Genomic DNA, 16832 nt, shown 5'->3' with positions numbered 1-16832 from the left:
ATCTCGCTAGCAGGCGCAAGCAATGGCAGCAAAGCCGGTTCTTGGTCCCGCGAGACAACCCCTTTTTTGCTTCTTGATCCCCTGGCAGGGGTTTAGATTGGTCACAGTGGCCGCCAAGCTCTTTGGGAGCCCCTCCTGCTCCTTGGTTTGTGACGCTTCGCGCCAAATTGCCTAGCCACCGCGGCCATGAATTAGTCTTTTTTCTCCTTTATTTTTTTCTTCTTAAAAAGCTTCGGGTCGCTTTTTTTTCCCCCTCCCTCGGCGGCCTCCGCCGTCGTAGAGTAAGAAAAAGTCTTTCGACTGTCCAAGAAAACGTCGTTACACTGATCCCCCTCGGGTGTAACCAGGAAAGAAATAAATCCCGAATTTTATGGAGGGCGAGGGTGAGACGGGCCGCGAAATCAAGGTTGTAGCACCAAAAGAGGAAAAGCTGCAGTGGAAGATCAACGGTTGTGGCTGCACCCGGCAGATATTTTTTTGCTTGCTTCTTACAACAAATTGAATTTACGCAGCATCTACGGTAATTGGATCTTTTTACCCCTCATGGTACGTAGGTAGTAAATCGGTTTCGCGCCTGCTTGGGCTCGGCGCGTCCGAGAACCGAGAACCAGGCAGAACCGGCAGGGTGCAACGTCATCATGCAAGTACGGCCACGGAGTATCTCGCCAGTGAATTACTCCGTACCTACAAAAAGTGCTACGTAGCAGCTGCAAGGCAAACAAATTAGGTAAAAGCCTGGGAGGGGTTCGGGTGCCAATCCGAGCAAGAAACAAAACCCCCTGGCTGATTTGTCGTATTCGAATTCTTATTCTTATTCTTATCCTTATCCTTAATCTTATCCTCTCTCGTTTTCTTCAAAATCCAGATCCGAATATGCGCCAAGATCGGCAATTCATGCCCGCCAAGCGGTGACATTCGGTTAAAAGTCGCACCAAAAGCGGTCAACTCGGCCGGGCTCATCTATTTCTTTTTTTTTTGTCATCATGCATCCAGCGCGTCTGTCAATTCAAACGTGCGTTTCGTCACGTCCCTCGACCGCCGCATCCTGCTTTCGCTCTGCTTGTTCGAGCCTGTCGGCTAGGTCGTTCGAGTACGCCCTGCTGGGGTCCATGGTCGGGATGAAGAATGGCGCTTCCGTGAAGAGGTAGCGCATCTCCTCGAGGGGCCGGCGCGCAGTCTCGGGGAGCACCGCCCAGAAATAGATGGCGTTGGTCGCGTTGCAAACCTGCATAAGCGCGCGTCAGTTATTTTGGGAGAGAGAGAGAGGGAAACGAAGAAGCGCAAGTGTCACAGCTTACAATAAACAAAATATACCACCGCCAGCCTATCCCTGTCTCGTCATCCAATGCAAGAGACGAACACTGTCCGATCATGGCGTTAAAGGCTAGACTGACGGCGGTGGCGATGCTGACGCCCTTGGCTCGCGTCTTCATGTCAAAGATCTCTGCGGGAATGATCCACGACAGCGGGCCGCAGGTGGCGCTGAAGGAAAAGTTGTAAAGCCAGGTCATGACGATAAAGGCCCAGCTGGCGGACATGTTGCCGCCAGACTCTCCCGGCGGGAACGAGGCCAGCAGGGCGGTGGTGACGATGAAGGATATGCAGTTGAAGGCGTTGCCCAGGATGAGGGGCCAGCGGCGGCCCAGACGGTCGACAAAGGCCATGCAGAGGGCCTGCGCCACCAGGGCCCAGACGCCAGAGATGCCCTGGTACTTGAGGGTGTCGCTGCCCGAGATGCCCATCTTTGCAAAGATGGCGACGCTGTAGTACTGGATGCTGGACACGCCCGTCATCTGCACCGACGCCTGGATCGACGCCGCCAGCCAGAGCCGCCGGAGGCAGGACCGGTCGCGAAACAGCTCCGCGTACGACTTGGCCTCGGCCTCGTGCTCCGCGTCGATCGACTCTCTGATCTGCGAGTACTCGGCCCGCACCCAGGCGTCGTCGACGTCGCCGTGCGCGTGCAGCCTGGCCAGCGTCTGCAGCCCCTCGTCGGCCCTGCCGTGGTCGATGAGCCAGCGCGGCGATTCCGGGAACAGCATGATGAGCAGCGCGAGGACCCCCGCCGGCACCACCTGGAGCCCCAGCGAGATGCGCCACTGGTTCTCGTCGTCGTCCGAGACCCCCACCGTCATGCCGTACGAGAACCACCCCGCAAAGAGCGCCCCCACCCCCAGCATGAACTGCTGCAGCGCCGTCACGGTCCCGCGGATGCTGGGGTGCGTCAGCTCCGCCTGGTACACGGGAATGATCATGATCATGGCCCCGATGCCCACCCCGCCGATGCCGCGGCCCGCCATCATGTACGCCGTGCTCTGCGCCAGCGCCTGCAGGAGACCCCCCGCGATGAAGATGGTGGCGCCCATCATTATGCACAGCTTGCGGCCGAGGCGGTCGGCGGTCGGCGCCGCGGCCAGCGCGCCAAAGAATGCTCCGCCCGTGAAGATGGAGACGATGCCGCCAATCTCGGCCGGGTTGTCGCCGACGCGCTTGACAAAGGACGGCGCCGAGATCACCTGCGCTATGATGCCCAGGTCATAGCCGTAGGTGGCCGAGCCGAGCGACGCAAAGACGCCGATAAGCCACTGCGAGAGCGGTCAGTAGGTGATTTGCATGGAGTCGTCAAAGGTTGCTCGAGGCACGACAGACCTGGTAGACTTTGGGAGGGAGCGCCATGGTGCCGATGCGCACGGCGAATTGAGCAGGATGTTACAAATTTAGGTAGGTCAACAATGATATTAACAATTCACGCGTGGCAGATGGAAAAAGAACTATATTTGCGAGTATAGAACAAATTCGTGGGCATGAGGCAGGGGCGACCTTTTGAAGTCGACTTCTTGGCCACAACAAGTTCCCGTTCGTGGAAAATAGTGACGAGACATGGTGTATTTTTATCACGAGATATGCTCTCCTAGTCGTCAGACAAAGAAACATCATTGATCCAACGTTTCATGGTTCAAGATGCACATAGTGGTCGGATGGAGAATGTGATGTGCGCAGGTGTGGAGATGTCGGTAGGGGAGTTGCCGAGTTGGGAAGCAAAGGCATGGAATTGGAGGCGGTTGAAGCAAGGTAGAGCTCGTCAGCTAGGCACTTTAGGGCAGTAAGGTAGCAGCCGTAGCGCAATAAGCAGGCCGGCAAGGTACATGTAAGCTTCAGAGCGGGGTACAAGTTGGGGAAGTATGGGGTTGCGAAAATCTCCGAAGTTTGTCTTTTTGTCATGTCATGTCATGTTGCTGCTTTTTATGCACATGGCGAAAAGCAACTAAAGCAAAAGTGCAAATCTATATCATATTCTCTTGTTTAAATTGTTTCTACTACTTGCAAGGAATGTGATAATCTTTCTTCAATTTTCACAACAATCTAATCATCACATGGTCCTTCTGCATCAATCCATCACCGACGCCAATCATGCTCATAGCAAGATTCACGCAAATCAACGACCCCAAACAGCACCATGGAGATCAACCCCGACAAACAGTTTTATCCGTCTCGGCTATCAAGCGCTCCAATTAGCAGTAAGAAACAGCCAGCAGCACCCCGCGTCGTGCCGGGAAATCGGGTTAAATCAATCCTGGCAGGGCCTTACCCCGCCAGCACCTCCAATGCCCATGGACCGCTTATGGCCTGATATTGTTGTGAAATGTCAATGAATTGCTGTCGTTGGGGTGTCATTGAAACCTCAATTTGAGGTATCTGACAGCTTTGACCGTCCATTACGCAGCCTAGAGTTGATACTCGTAATTCACAGTCAAGTCAAGTCCCCAAAACATACAAAATGGCCACATTTACTCGACAATCGGACGACGATGAACCGGCAATCTTTGTCAACCCGGCTCACAAGATTGCCAAAATCGAGGACAACACATATGGCGGTTTTACAGAGCAAGTCCACGACCACGTATCCTAATGGCTACTCGGTGGTAAATAGCAGCTCGATCAACTAACAAAACCATCTTCAGGCACATGGGACGCTGCATCTATGGTGGAATCTACGACCCTGGCAACTCCCTATCCGACCAGCATGGCTTCCGTACCGACGTGATAGAGGCATTCAAGGAGCTCAACTGCCCCGTGGTTCGATACCCCGGGGGCAACTTTGTGGCCACCTACCACTGGCAGGAAGGTATCGGGCCAAAGGAAAAGCGCCCAAAGAAGTAGGTGCATCCACATGGCGCATTGAGACGACGACGTGCCAAATTCTGAATTTGTCTCTTAGGCTCGAGCTGGCCTGGAAAGGCATCGAATCAAACGAGTTTGGAACAGACGAGTTTATGAAATGGTGCGAAATTGTGGGGACGGAGCCTTATATTGCGCTCAACTTTGGCACTGGGACGCTGGACGAAGCTATGGGATGGCTTGAGTACTGCAACTCGAGTGCCGACAGCCATTATGCCAACCTTCGTAGGCAAAATGGGCGAGACAAGCCATATAATGTCGGTAACTACCAGAGGCCAAGAAAAGAAAAAAAAAAAGAAAAGCCTCTAACTTGCCATCTCACAGGTCAAATATTGGGCGCTGGGAAACGAGTGCTACGGCGACTGGCAGGTCGCACAGATGAACAAGGAAGACTATGCCAAAAAGGCATGGCAGTGGGCCAAGGCGCTCAAGCTCATCGACCCGACGATCCAGCTCATCCTCTGCGGCGAGAACGGGCACTCGACCTGGGACTACTACGTGACGCACGAGTGCATCTCGCCGTCCTTCTCGGTGCTCAAGGGCAGCGCGACGCTCATCGACATGCACAGCATCCACATCTACACGGCCTCGGCGGAGCACCTCGAGAACGCCACGGCGCCCCGGTCGGCGGAGCGCGCCATCGAGATCACGTTGTCCCTCATCGACCTCGCGCGCATCGAGAACAAGGTGCCGCCGAGCATACCCCGGCAAAAGATCTGCTTCGACGAGTGGAACGTCTGGGATCCGGAGCGGGCGCTGGGCCACGAGGGCGCCGAGGAAAAGTACACGCTGTCCGACGCGCTCGCCGTCGCCGTCTGGCTCAACGTCTTTGTCCGCCAGGCCGAGCACCTCGGCATGGCCAACATTGCCCAGTCGGTCAACGTCATCTCGCCGCTCATGACGACCAGCACCGGCGTCTACAAGCAGACCACCTGGTGGCCCCTCTTGCTGTTCAGCAGGCACATGCGCGGGCACACCGTCGCCGTCCACGTGCAGAGCGGCGAGTACGACGGCCCGACCAAGCCCGTGTGGATCAGGGGCACCATCGAGACGCCGTGGCTCGACGTCAGCGCGTCCGTCAACGCCGACGGCGTCGTTTCGCTCGTCGTTGTCAACATCCACGAGCACAAGAGCTTCTCCACCCGACTGCACGGAGTGAAACCGGCCGAGGGCGGGCACGTCGAGGTGTACACCGTCACCGGGCCGAATGTGAAAAGTCGCAACACTGAAGAGAGGCAGGAGGTGGGCATCACTGAGAGCAAGTGGGACGGAAAGGGTCCATATGAGTTCCCAAAGGCTTCGATGACTATGCTTCGCTGGAAGCCGTAGCTGCTGCGAGAGCCGTTAAGACTTGTGGACATGTAAGCTTGTGGGCAGCTTATCTGGTAATTGTTTCCATCCATGTGGCAGGTTGGTCCGAGTATAGGTAGCTTTGCGACTTGTGGATTTTAGATGTGATTACGTTCAGTTACCCTCCTGGTACATGGTCTCTAATCCCAGCATCTTGGTACATCCTGCAATAGATGCATTTCAGAGATCTCCAACGATGAATGCTATGACGGTCCCTGAGTGGGGTAGTCTTTAAGTGGTCAAAAGTCGACCATGATAAAAGACGTGGAACAAAAAGAATAGATGCCTACGCAAAGCAAGATATTAGATCCAAAATCCAAAATCCCAAACTCCGCGAAATATGCCCTCCGCACGACTCGAGGTTTCCTTGCAGCAGATCTCTACCAATCAACGAGCGGGTCACTATTATTATTTAGTGAAAATAAGCAAGGCATGGCAGTTGTGATGGCCAAGACCTGTTCCCGAGGGGGATCTTTCGGCCCAGATTACCGACACGGCAAATCCCTCTTTGGTTTTTATACTTGATGATGGGAGTGTTGCGTTGGGGTGCTTTTTCTACATTTCGTCTTTCACGATTTCTGCTGACTTTTTGCTCGGTTACATTCCATTCCCAGCCTTACCTAGAAACGCCAAGTCTTCAGCCGCTCGTCGTAGGGCTTTGGGGTGTTTCACCTGCAAAGAAAAACAAAAAACAAAAGTGACAAAAATGTGCCAAAACGAGATGTTGTTAACGCCGACGAGCATGGCTCCAAATTGGACCGTTGTCCAACACACCCGAGCCAATAAATGCCTGAGCGTTTTCCGTTTTTTCCCCAAAACAGGCTCGGCCTGGCCCCGAATGGTCAACCCAACCAATCTCGTGCCCACGCCGTCACACGTCATGTAAGCTGCCAAGATGCTTGTGTCTCTGAACCATGATGGAGCTAGCATGGAAAAATACGCGTATTCCGTAGGTGAGCGACCGGAAGAAGGCCGGTTTTTTTCTTTCTTTTTTCTTTTTTTCGCTTGATGGAAATTCCTCGTCTGCTCAAGAGTATGTAAACGGTTGCCTTTTATTGTCGGTCACTTTTTAAGTGAAGAAGACAGAAAACAAAAGAAACAGAGAACAGCAAAAAAAACAGAAACCAATCCCAATGACCAAACGCGAGCCACAATGACCCCCCACAAACCAATCCACCCCAGACTCGCCAAAAAACGCAACCGGCAGCTCCGCGCCAAGCTCATCTCGGTCGGCCTCTTCGCCTTCAGCACCCTGACCCGCGGCCCGACGCTGCTGTGGCTGCTGGTGCGCTCGCGGCTCGAGCCCGCCAACGCGCCCGAGGCCCACGCGCCCGACGTCTACAGCCTGGGCATCATGCTGCTGCTGATGGATTTCATCGGGCACGCGGGCCACGTGGGCACGACGTTTCGGCACCCGCCGAGCGGCGACGACGACGATCGCTGGCGCCAGGACGACGTGAGCAGCAGCAGCAACATCCTGCTGACCACCAGCGCCGTCGCCTGGCTGAGCCTGTCGGTGCTGCTGGCCGCCATGGCGCCCTACGCGGACCGCGACCGCCTCTTTTGGCTGGCCGTCGCCTTTCAGATCGCCGCGGGCTTCGCGTCGCCCGCCGCCGTCGCCGTCTGGCGGAACCGTCGGGGCTTGCGCCGGCTGGCGGGGAGGTGTTGTGCGTCGGGCGCGGCGCGGAGGAGGGCGAGGAGGACGAGGAGGAAGCAGCGGGCGGTGGAGGAGGGCGCTGCGGCTGACGAGGCCGCTGGGGAGACTGCCCCTGGCGAGGTTGTGCTTGGGAAGCTTGTGGACAGGGAGGGTGCTGCTGGAGAGGCTGCTGCTGCAGAGGCTGCGGACAGGGAGATTGCTGCTCCGGCGCCTGCTGCTCTCCGGTGGGCGGATTCTAGGGAGGGGACATGACATTGGCGTGGGTTTGTCAGGCAGGTATGGATGCGATCGGGGCCGTGGCTATACATGTCTTGTCCCACCAGGTCAATGTCCCACCAGGTCAAGATCCCCTCCCAAGACGACTACTTGTACGAATTCATTGACTCATGACCAAGAAATATAGACGACAAATAAACAAACAGAGTGATCAGCAAATTATGTGCAATTGAAGAAAAAAAGATTAAATGACTAGACATTAGACAAAGGAGATGGGTAATCGTTGCAAAGACAGGCGAGGGACCACGAAATATGTACACTACTTTTTTTTCGTCCCTCGGCTCAGAAAACCACAATTAAAGATGCGTCATGAGCTCATATCCTTCCTTCCTTCCCTTTACTCTTCTTCCTTTACTCTCCTGCTCACTGCGGCGCGTACACAAACGACAGCCTGTCCAGCTCGTCGCCCTTGCGGCCGGCAAAGCCGACAATCTGCCAGCCGGCCGGCGCGGTAAAGTTCTGGCAGTCTCCGGTGGTGGTGCCCGACTCGACGGTGCGGCCGGTGCTGGTGGTGGCCTTGATGTAAAAGTTGCGCGTGAGCCCGCTGCGCTGGCCGCGGCACAGCGTCGCGCCGGTCCAGAACTCGCTGGCCGCGAGGGCGAGGTCGCTGGCCTTGCCGCCCGAGCCGCCGTGCGCCGTGCTGGAGCCGTCGGCCAGCGTCACCGACACCCAGTCGAGGCGGTTGGCGCCGCGGAACTGGATGGCCGACACCTTGGGCACGCGGCCCTTGGCGGCCAGCGCGGGCACGTCGCTGAAGAAGGTGCCGTGGGGCCCGCCGAACTCGTCCGACTTGCGCAGGCTCGCGCCGACCGCCCAGTCAAAGTTGACGGCGATGGGGTTGTGGTCCGAGAGCAGGTCGCCATTGTCCTGCAGGAACTTGGTGCTGGCGTAGCTCCACTCCTTGGCCTTGAGGCTCACGGTGGGACTGGAGCGGTAAAAGACCTTGTCCACCGTCTCGCACGAGTTGGTGGTGCTGGGGTTGCTGCAGAGCGACTCCTGCGTGGGCTCGACGCCGCCGCGGATCAGCTCGACCCAGGGGTCCGTCATGCCGTTCTGCAGACGAAACACGGTGATGCCGTCGGGGATGCGAGTGTAGCGGCTGTTGGTGTCGCCAAACACGAGCACGGCGTTGCCCTCGCTGCGCTCCTTGATCGCGTCCGACACCTGGCGCAGGTTGGCGTTGCGAGCCTTCATGTCCGCCTCGAGGCTGCCGGCGTCCGCGTGCAGGTTGTAGCAGTCCACGTAGACGCCCTCGGCCACGCGGAGCCTCATAAACGTGAAGCCCTTGGGCGTGAGGCAGTCGGCGCCCGACGCGTTCTCGCACACGTTCCACTTGACGCGCTCAAAGTCGATCCAGTCGTAGTTGGACACGCTGTTCAACCCCGAGCCGAAGGGGACGCCGCCCGACGTCGCGGTGCGGAAGGGGTGCTTGTTGGTCTCGTAGATGTACGCGTGGAAGTTGAAGTCCTCCTGGAGGTGCACCAGGTCGTAGCCGTACTGCGACAGCTTGCCGCCAATGTTGCGGCTGTTGGTTGCCTTGTCGCCGGGCACGTCGTTGCCGTTCAAGATGGGCGGCAGACCGGCAACGTTCAGCGTGAGAATGTTGAGGGAGCCGCTGGTGGCCTGCGCAACTGCGCCGCCGACCGCCGCCAGTGCCACTGCGGGCATGGCCCAGCTGGAGATTCCGAACCTCATTTTGAAGGGGGTTTGAGGTTGCTCTGGGGGAGGGGTCTGGACAAGTCGAATTAAATCAAGTCAATTAAGCCTTGAAGACGTGGTCGGATCTTGCGATGCTTTGCAGAATATGAGCAGGGCAAGGCAAGGCGGCGACAGCGGTTGACCAAGAAAAGGTAAAACCACGGCAACAGACAACCACAACGACCTGCCCATCTCCTACTTATATATACATACCATATCTGTCGTATCCGAGCGGCACCTTGGCATCGCCCAGGGATACAACACATTGTGACATTACCATACCGTACTGCATGTCGTAGGCCCAGCTGATGGACGCAATGGCATAATCAGCCGAGCGGCGGCCCAGCTGCTTCGTCAAGTTGAATCAAGGAACAAACGACATTGCTGTTCATGTTGCTGCCCTGCAGGGACCCCTCTCTCGAGTGGCATCAGCGAAATGGTATTCGTAACCACGTGGATCTCGGCTCGACCAAAAGCTCTTGGCTGGGGTATCCTGTGAAATTCATCAATTTAAAGCACAACTGAGTGTGGTCAAGGCACAAGTTCTCTCCGGGTACAAGGCCCCAGCAGGCAAATCTGCATGCAAATCCGGGTACCTCTTGCCGGTGGTCGGCACCAGGGGGGGGCATCCTCTCGGGGACTCGACTCCACAAGGTAATGTTACACCCACCTCTTGGACGCCCCACAAGCTGCACTACACCTCAACCAACCATCTTATTGATTGGTTGGACTCCTCCTCGTGAGCATAGCCCTTTCCAACGTCTTGGCAAAAAGCAAAACAAAGAGAAATCACTACTCCTGCCCCTTCGGGACCCTGTCCCGATGTAGATGGAGGTGCAATTTCCTTTTTCGATATTCTTTGCCCGTGCAACCACACCACTCCGCATAGATGGGGACAAGAGAGACTAGTTCTAGCCCCAAAAGGCTTGACCTACTCTATCGTACCCAATACCAAGAACAAGCCTATTAGATGAAGTAATGGCTAGCACATGCCTGGCTCCCCTGTCTTGAGTGGGCGTTTGTGTGCCTTTAACAGAAAGAAAAAGAAAAAAAAAAAAACTGGCTTTGTCGTTATTACTATTACAACCGTACCTACCGGCAGTCAACAAGTCCCATTACTGTATAGAAAAAGTGTAATATAGCTCTTTGACCAAACAGAGTTCCATCCCCAGCAGCGTGTTTCCCAACCTTGATTCAGTGGCCAGATAGATCATAAGAACCAAGAACGGCATCTGCATGAACAAGGCAGCGTACCGGGACCACCCGGCTCCACCAGCTATCGAGATGTACGAGACGGCATGTCTTGGCTGCAGCCTTTTCTGGACCATGGTTTTGATAGCAAGGAGCTGTTGACCCGCCGGCTCAGGAACACTCGGCGAACCACGCCGTGCGGACGTTGAGCTTGGGCTTCTCCCACGCTCTCTCCAGCCGCATACACTTGGGGAACCAGTCGGGCATGTCTGCCCCCTTGCCGCTCAACATGGTCTGCACCAGCGCCTCTGCGCAGCGAAACGCCATCGCCATGCCGTGGCCATTCATCCCGATCGTCATCCACAGGCCCGGCTCGCCCGGCGCCGCCCCGACCAGCGGCAGCGTGTCGGGCGTGTAGCAAGTGATGCCTGTCCAGTCGCGCACGACGCCGTCCCCTCCCTCGCCGTCTCCGTCGCGTCCCCACTTGTCGGCGCCATAGAATATGCCCGGCGCCCGGTGCAGGTACGACGCCACATGCTCATTGACGGTAGAGTCGTCCGTGATGCCCACCTCGCTCGTCTCGGAAACGCTTCGCCCACCGCCCCATAGAACGTCTCCCTCACCGCGAGAGCCCCGCGGCGCCGTCATGAAGTAGTCGCCCGTCGGCACGTCGCACGGCCCGCCGCTGTGGCCAAACAGGAAGTTCGGGTCCATGGATTTGCCTGGGCGGAGCGCCGCCACCTGGCTGCGCGCAGGGATGAGGAACTTGGTGCCCGCGAGACCCGCGTGCAGGCTGTTGCTGTAAGCGTTGGTCGCGAGCACGACGTTGCGGGCCCTGACCGTTCCCCGATCCGTATCTACCGTCCAGACTCCGCCGTCGTCCTGCTTGACGGCCAGTGCAGGCGTGTTTGTCTGCAAGTTCAGCCCCTTTTCCATCGCCAGCTCCAGCATCCGACACACCAGCAGATACGGGTTCTGCGCGTGTGCGGGATATACAATTGCGCCCTGGGCGTCTGGCATCCCGAGGCGTCTCCTGGCCTCTTCTTTATGCAGGACCGTCTTCTTGACCTGCGACCCGCGGTCCCCCGCCGTCTTCCGCCTCACCTCCTCCCGGAACTCGAGCTTGGCCATGGCCTCTTCCCAGCCCTCCGCCGTGACAAAGATGTCCGCCGTCTCGAGGTCCTGAAAGTCATTGTCCACCTCGTGCTCCCTCACAAAGTCCGCAATGTCCTGGACGGTGCCCTCCTCCAGCGCCTCGAACTTGAGCGCCTCGTCCACGCCGAACGCCGTCGCGTACAGCTGAAAGTGCGACCACCATCCCGGCCGGCAGTGGCCGCCGTTGCGCCCCGAGGCTCCCGACGCGGCGGTCCGCGCCTCGAGCATCACCACTTTGAGTGACGGGTCGCGGCTGAGCAGCTTGAAGGCCGTCGCGGCGCCCGACACTCCCGAGCCGACGATGACGTATTCCCACGTCTGGTCCGGGATGGTCTCTGTGCTGCGGTGGTTGGCGATCTTGTGTGGAGGGTCCTGCCAGTAGCTGACTGTGGGGTTGGAGTGAGGGAAGCCCGGCGGATTGTTGCCGCCACCCATCTTGATATTGATGGCACTGTAGTATTCTTTGGAAAACGAAGAGTGGGTGCGTGCGGTGTTTTAGTTCCGAGATTCGGGGTAGTCAGACTTCTGGAGCGATAACGGAGCTCATTGGTTACAGTGGTGATTCTGTGCGGAGAGGTCAATATAAGCAATCATCCAAGAGCAGCCCACAAGTTAATATATCTGGCTTCCCCGAGTTTTAAATAGAGTCGATATTGAGTTGGCAAAGCTCACGGGACTGGGTAGATCTGATAACGGGTTGAGCTTGCGGTGAAACTTGCTCGTTCGTTGTGGGCCATCAAGGTATCAGCTGAGGTGGGGCGAAACCCAGGACCAGTGGATCGTGGTGCTACAATTGGACTGAACGCTGCAGGCGCGTTGGAGTGTTGGGATCAACGAAAGTCATGTCTTGGAGCTCACCTACCTCATTTGCCTCTTACCAACCAGTAATTACCTAAGAGTTCTAGAGCCAGCTCGGTAGCCAACAGCTCAAAAGTAATCCAAGACGGCTCACCTCGCCCAGGAATTCTCAAATTTTACCCCACCAAAACCAATGCTTGGCAGGAGTACTATAGTATACCACGAGGCGGACGCCGTATAGCGTGAGTACGAGGTTGCAACTGACCCAGCTTTGACTCAAGACTTTAGACCTTGAGGCATCCACCTCGGGCGATATTAAAGTTCGGAGGACTCGCCGATGGGATGGGACTGCAAGTACAAAAAGACAGACATGAGACGGTGAAGGTCCAATACTTGAATGCCAAGCCCAGAGAAGATCGCATCTGCTGATTCTCGAGCGGGGCCAGTCTTTTTCTGAGTTTAAATGTTGGATTGAAAACTAAACAACTGGGTATCATTTCCTTTTAGCAAAACATAAAAGACAGTACTGCCTCTCCGACACGATCCAACACCTAGACTCCTCCTTCTCAATGCCTCTATCGTATCCAAAACTTCCAAATCTCGACTCGCTCCCTCGGACCCTCTGGGGGTGCCAGCTTGCATATAAACAACCAAGCATATCAATCAAGGAAACGGCAGGGCCCTGACGGCTCCGCCAGAAGCCGTGATACTTGTCGCCCCACTTACCCATCACCTCCCCTCAGAAAACACACCGCCACAAGCTCTAGTTGTACTCCTCCTGGACTGGAGGGCCGGCGTAGTTCTCCCTGCCCCACACAATGTACCACACACCAGAAACGATGGTGGCTGCGACAAAGACCACGGGCGCGTAGTTGACCGTCTCGGGCGTGACGGGCAGGTAGCTCGGCATGCAAAAGAGCGGCATGGCGAGCGCAGACCAGGCGAGGGCGACAATGTTGCAAAAGACTCCCATGCGACCGAGCTGGAACTTGGCGTTGGCGGTAGCCTTGCGACCCTTGAACAGGTTGATGGCGATCGGGGTGGCGTACGAGGCCGTGAGGCAGATGACGCCGACGCCGGAGAAGGCGTTGAATGCAGCCGACGAGCCAAAGTAGATGAGGCCGAGGATGATCTGCACGGCCATTGAGAGCATCATGGCGTTCAAGGGCACGTCGAGCTTCTCGTTGATGACGCGCCACCACTGTGCACCAGGAATAGCACCGTCGCGAGCAAAAGCCCAAGTGCAGCGGGAGGCGGCGGTCGTGCAGCCGATACCGCAAATGATGGCCAGGACCAGCAGGGGCATGAGCAGCGCAATCGCAGCACCGGGTTCGCCGACGGCGGCGAGGATGATCTCGGGAACGGGTTGACCAGATGCGAGGCCGATCAGGTACTGGATGTCGGGAAGGACAAAGACCAAGGGGATCATGAACAACAGACCGGCAAAGGTGTTGAGCACAACGGTGGCGACCATGGCCTTGGGGACCTGGGTCGAGGGCATGCGAACCTCCTCACACATGCTATATTTGTCACAAAACGTTAGCAAAGCCGTGCCCCGATGTGTCTTTGTATGAAGGTCGAGGGGATGCAATCTTACGAGATGATCATTCCCGTCGACGAGGTCGCATATCCGGCGTGCAACAGACCAACGCAGAAAGACCAGCCGGCGGGCCAGCCAGAGTTGGTCTCAAAGTGACCAAAGACAAACGCAGCATCACGGCGACCGGCCTTGGCAAGCGCAAGGACCGTGACCATAATCGCAATGACGCCAGCAAAGGTCCAGAAAATGGCGGCAGTCTATAGCAATCGGTGGACCACGAGTCAGTATAACGATGTTCCCACGATATGTGCAACTCAGCTGGATCCGGGGAACCAAGGGGGCATAACGTAAAAAATTGAGGGGATGACCCACATCCAGGATTGGCAGCCACTTGTTGCCAAGAGACGAGACAGCGTTGCAGAACAGAGTGAGACCGAGGAAGATCAAGAAGACCTGGTACGGCTGTCCCTCGAAGATGCCCGTAGGGACTCCGTCAACGTCGTACTTGAAAACGTTGATGCATGCGACCAAGAACAGCGTGGTGCCAAAGTTGACGGCCAGGGTAATGGTGATGTTTCCGACGACGTACAGCCAGCCACAGATCCACGATGCGGCGCGGCGCCAGCTGGGATCCGCCAGCATAAAGGCCTGGTAGTAGACGCCTCCGGCGGTGGGATAGACGCTGGTGATTTCTCCGAGGGACGCGGCGACGCAGATGATGATCAGCGACACGAGGACCCATCCCCAGATGATGTTGACGGGACCACCGCCGATCAAGGGGTAGAACATGGTGGTCGCCAGGCCGTAGGGGATCGAGGCGAGGACAAAGGACATGAATGCCACCTGCCACGTCGAGCGGTTTCGCTGAAGCTCCGGCTTGTAGCCCAGGGACTCGAGAACCTGGTTGGCCGAGTCGTTGCTGTCCATGCCGCTGTGCGACCGGTGCATGCCGGCGAGGTCCTTGTTGCTGTCGTTCCTAGCTTGGCTGCCGGTAGCAAAGCCATTGCCCGCCAAGCTGTCGTCCGATGTCACCTGCTTTTGCGACATTTTGTGCTGTTGTTGCACTGTTTGCCTCGAAAATACAAGGTCAAGCAATTACAAGTCGTCGCAGCAGGGGGGAAACAAAAGAAAAAGTCCCTGGGAGATGATTTAGGATGAGAGGAGGAAGGAGGGGGGGAAGGATTGGACGAGTGAACTTTACTCCATGCGAAGTCGTTTGCGAGGGGTCAAGGTCGCAATCGACAAGTCGCTGCTAATTGTTGGTGCAAAAAAAGCAGAAGAAGAATAAAAGGCGAGAGGGAAAAGGTGTAGAGAAGAAGCAAGCGATAAATCGACAGAGAAAGCGCAGCAACTTTGTATGGGAACTAATCGGGTCCCTACAGGTTCAACCGGGATACCATGAGATCGCGTGGAAAATCCCTGACCTTTTTGCATCTGATTCTGGGCACGTCACATCAGCCCGCTTCTGGGTGGGTATCACCCAATCCAGTCCAGTGAGTCCACAGCGTTGGACATGGGCACTGTTGGAGGGCCAAGACAATTGATGCGGGTTGTGTCGTTTGGAACTTTGGGGTGCGAGAGGGTCCACTAGTAGGGAGGTGGCAGAAAAGAGGAAGGATTTATGATGGTACGGTAAAGAGGTGGTTGTTGGATGGGTTGGTTGATTTGGGATGACGAGTGGCACAAATTCTACATGTAAGTAAGATAATCTGCACATCGGTGAGAGGTTGAAAATCGTGGGATAGCTACATCATCAGCCGCGATAAAATGCAGCTAAGATAAGGCAAGGTAGGTACGGCGTGGTTGAGATAGCCAAGGTAGCTTTTTTACCACACCCAACCACGTTCGTACGAAATGCAGGCTCGTTCAGGCCGAGTCGCGTGCCTCGAGCACGTGAGAACGGGACGGAGGTGTAGGTGGTAATGAACCGTCGGCAACCGAAGCGAAGGAGAGAAAGTTGAAAGAATTTTACTGTACCTTCCCGCCTACGGACTACGCCGGATTGTTTCTTTTCGTGCTATTGGATAGCCGCAAAATGAGAGAGACACTCGGACATCCAGATTGGGCAAGAAACCAACGGCACTCCATTGCAAGGGGGACTCAACGCATAGCCGCAATTATCACAGTGTTACTTTTGGTTTGGTTTGGTTTGTCAGTCAATCGACCAAACAGCCCGAATATCCTCGGCCCCCTTGAACAACCCGTTTCCCTTACGTAGCTTGGCAGCAATAAACCCTTCGGCGTCCTTTCCGTCCTCACAAACGTCCATGTTATTTTCAATCGAGGGCCGTCTGATTGGACCCTCTCGTACCTGGTGATCCCACAGCTGTGGCTCGGTACCCACCTCCAAAGATATGGCCCCGTAATGACATAGCTCAGGGCTGTCGGTGGAGGCGTATTACGTGCGCTGCTCCCCCCAATCTCAAATCTCAAAACTGTTTACTTATCGTAGTATTAATCAAGCGAGGGTGCGCCGTGCTCATATCAATTTCAACTTTGGTGCCTTGATTTCCTCGCTGCGCGCGACTCATGTAACTGACCAGAAAAGGATTGGCGGGGTTTTGACCAACGCGTCCATTTCAGGGATTGCTTGGCCGGTCGGCGGGCAATTCTTACAAAGTAACAGCTGTTGTTTATTTGTCTCCTTTTTTTTTTTTCTGTTTGGGGGTTTTTTGTTGTACATTGACGTCAAAGCTATTGGCCCCGACTCGTTCAAGCAATTGGCACCACACTCATGGAAGGAGGGAAAATAAAAAAATAAAAATTTGCCGACCCATTCAAATGCGCTACTTTGCTGCATGACATGTCATGCTAAAATAAACAAAAGCAGACTTTAATCCGAGCGCCCGTTTGGAACGCCACCCGCCGGAACTCGGCCGAAGGTGATGTGATCTGCGTACGTTTCGACACGGTCTCGAGCCGGCCGAATTACCCGCGACGCATTTTGCTTCTCCATCCGAAACCCTCGCGGCGGTCTCCATTTTAGCC

General features: G+C 56.0%; 7 protein-coding genes across 7 annotated transcripts; 2 read left to right on the top strand and 5 right to left on the bottom strand.

Moving 5' to 3' along the window:
* Window positions 1-707: 707 nt before the first annotated feature.
* MGG_01390 (MFS hexose transporter) lies at window positions 708-2889 on the bottom strand. Its single transcript, XM_003714285.1, has 3 exons — window positions 2650-2889; window positions 1299-2585; window positions 708-1225 (listed from the first exon to the last, which is right to left on the bottom strand). The coding sequence occupies exons 1-3, from the start codon at window positions 2674-2676 to the stop codon at window positions 1007-1009; spliced, it is 1533 nt and encodes a 510-aa protein (XP_003714333.1). The 5' UTR covers window positions 2677-2889; the 3' UTR covers window positions 708-1006.
* A 316-nt stretch (window positions 2890-3205) lies between these two features.
* MGG_01389 (alpha-N-arabinofuranosidase C) lies at window positions 3206-5734 on the top strand. Its single transcript, XM_003714284.1, has 4 exons — window positions 3206-3885; window positions 3963-4157; window positions 4220-4436; window positions 4504-5734. The coding sequence occupies exons 1-4, from the start codon at window positions 3779-3781 to the stop codon at window positions 5506-5508; spliced, it is 1524 nt and encodes a 507-aa protein (XP_003714332.1). The 5' UTR covers window positions 3206-3778; the 3' UTR covers window positions 5509-5734.
* A 641-nt stretch (window positions 5735-6375) lies between these two features.
* Window positions 6376-7621, top strand: MGG_01388 (uncharacterized protein). The gene has a single exon (XM_003714283.1). It carries the CDS (start codon window positions 6683-6685, stop codon window positions 7436-7438), a length of 756 nt encoding a protein of 251 aa, XP_003714331.1. The 5' UTR covers window positions 6376-6682; the 3' UTR covers window positions 7439-7621.
* MGG_01387 (endonuclease/exonuclease/phosphatase) lies at window positions 7611-9752 on the bottom strand. Its single transcript, XM_003714282.1, has one exon. It carries the CDS (start codon window positions 9155-9157, stop codon window positions 7826-7828), a length of 1332 nt encoding a protein of 443 aa, XP_003714330.1. The 5' UTR covers window positions 9158-9752; the 3' UTR covers window positions 7611-7825.
* A 378-nt stretch (window positions 9753-10130) lies between these two features.
* On the bottom strand, window positions 10131-12201 carry MGG_01386 (FAD dependent oxidoreductase superfamily protein). Its single transcript, XM_003714281.1, has one exon. It carries the CDS (start codon window positions 11939-11941, stop codon window positions 10523-10525), a length of 1419 nt encoding a protein of 472 aa, XP_003714329.1. The 5' UTR covers window positions 11942-12201; the 3' UTR covers window positions 10131-10522.
* A 459-nt stretch (window positions 12202-12660) lies between these two features.
* Window positions 12661-15171, bottom strand: MGG_01385 (choline transporter). Its single transcript, XM_003714280.1, has 3 exons — window positions 14217-15171; window positions 13902-14101; window positions 12661-13824 (listed from the first exon to the last, which is right to left on the bottom strand). Exons 1-3 carry the CDS (start codon window positions 14889-14891, stop codon window positions 13068-13070), a joined length of 1632 nt encoding a protein of 543 aa, XP_003714328.1. The 5' UTR covers window positions 14892-15171; the 3' UTR covers window positions 12661-13067.
* A 773-nt stretch (window positions 15172-15944) lies between these two features.
* Window positions 15945-16825, bottom strand: MGG_15690 (uncharacterized protein; the record flags this gene model as incomplete). Its single annotated transcript, XM_003714279.1, has 3 exons — window positions 15945-15975; window positions 16156-16279; window positions 16777-16825. 3 exons carry the CDS (start codon window positions 16823-16825, stop codon window positions 15945-15947), a joined length of 204 nt encoding a protein of 67 aa, XP_003714327.1.
* Window positions 16826-16832: the final 7 nt, after the last annotated feature.

The sequence above is a fragment of the Pyricularia oryzae genome, chromosome 2 (genome assembly GCF_000002495.2).
Source record: "Pyricularia oryzae 70-15 chromosome 2, whole genome shotgun sequence".
In the NCBI taxonomy this organism is placed as follows: domain Eukaryota; kingdom Fungi; phylum Ascomycota; class Sordariomycetes; order Magnaporthales; family Pyriculariaceae; genus Pyricularia; species Pyricularia oryzae.
The sequence above is the reverse complement of the archived record's forward strand: the minus strand, read 5'-3'. Positions and strand labels throughout refer to the sequence as shown.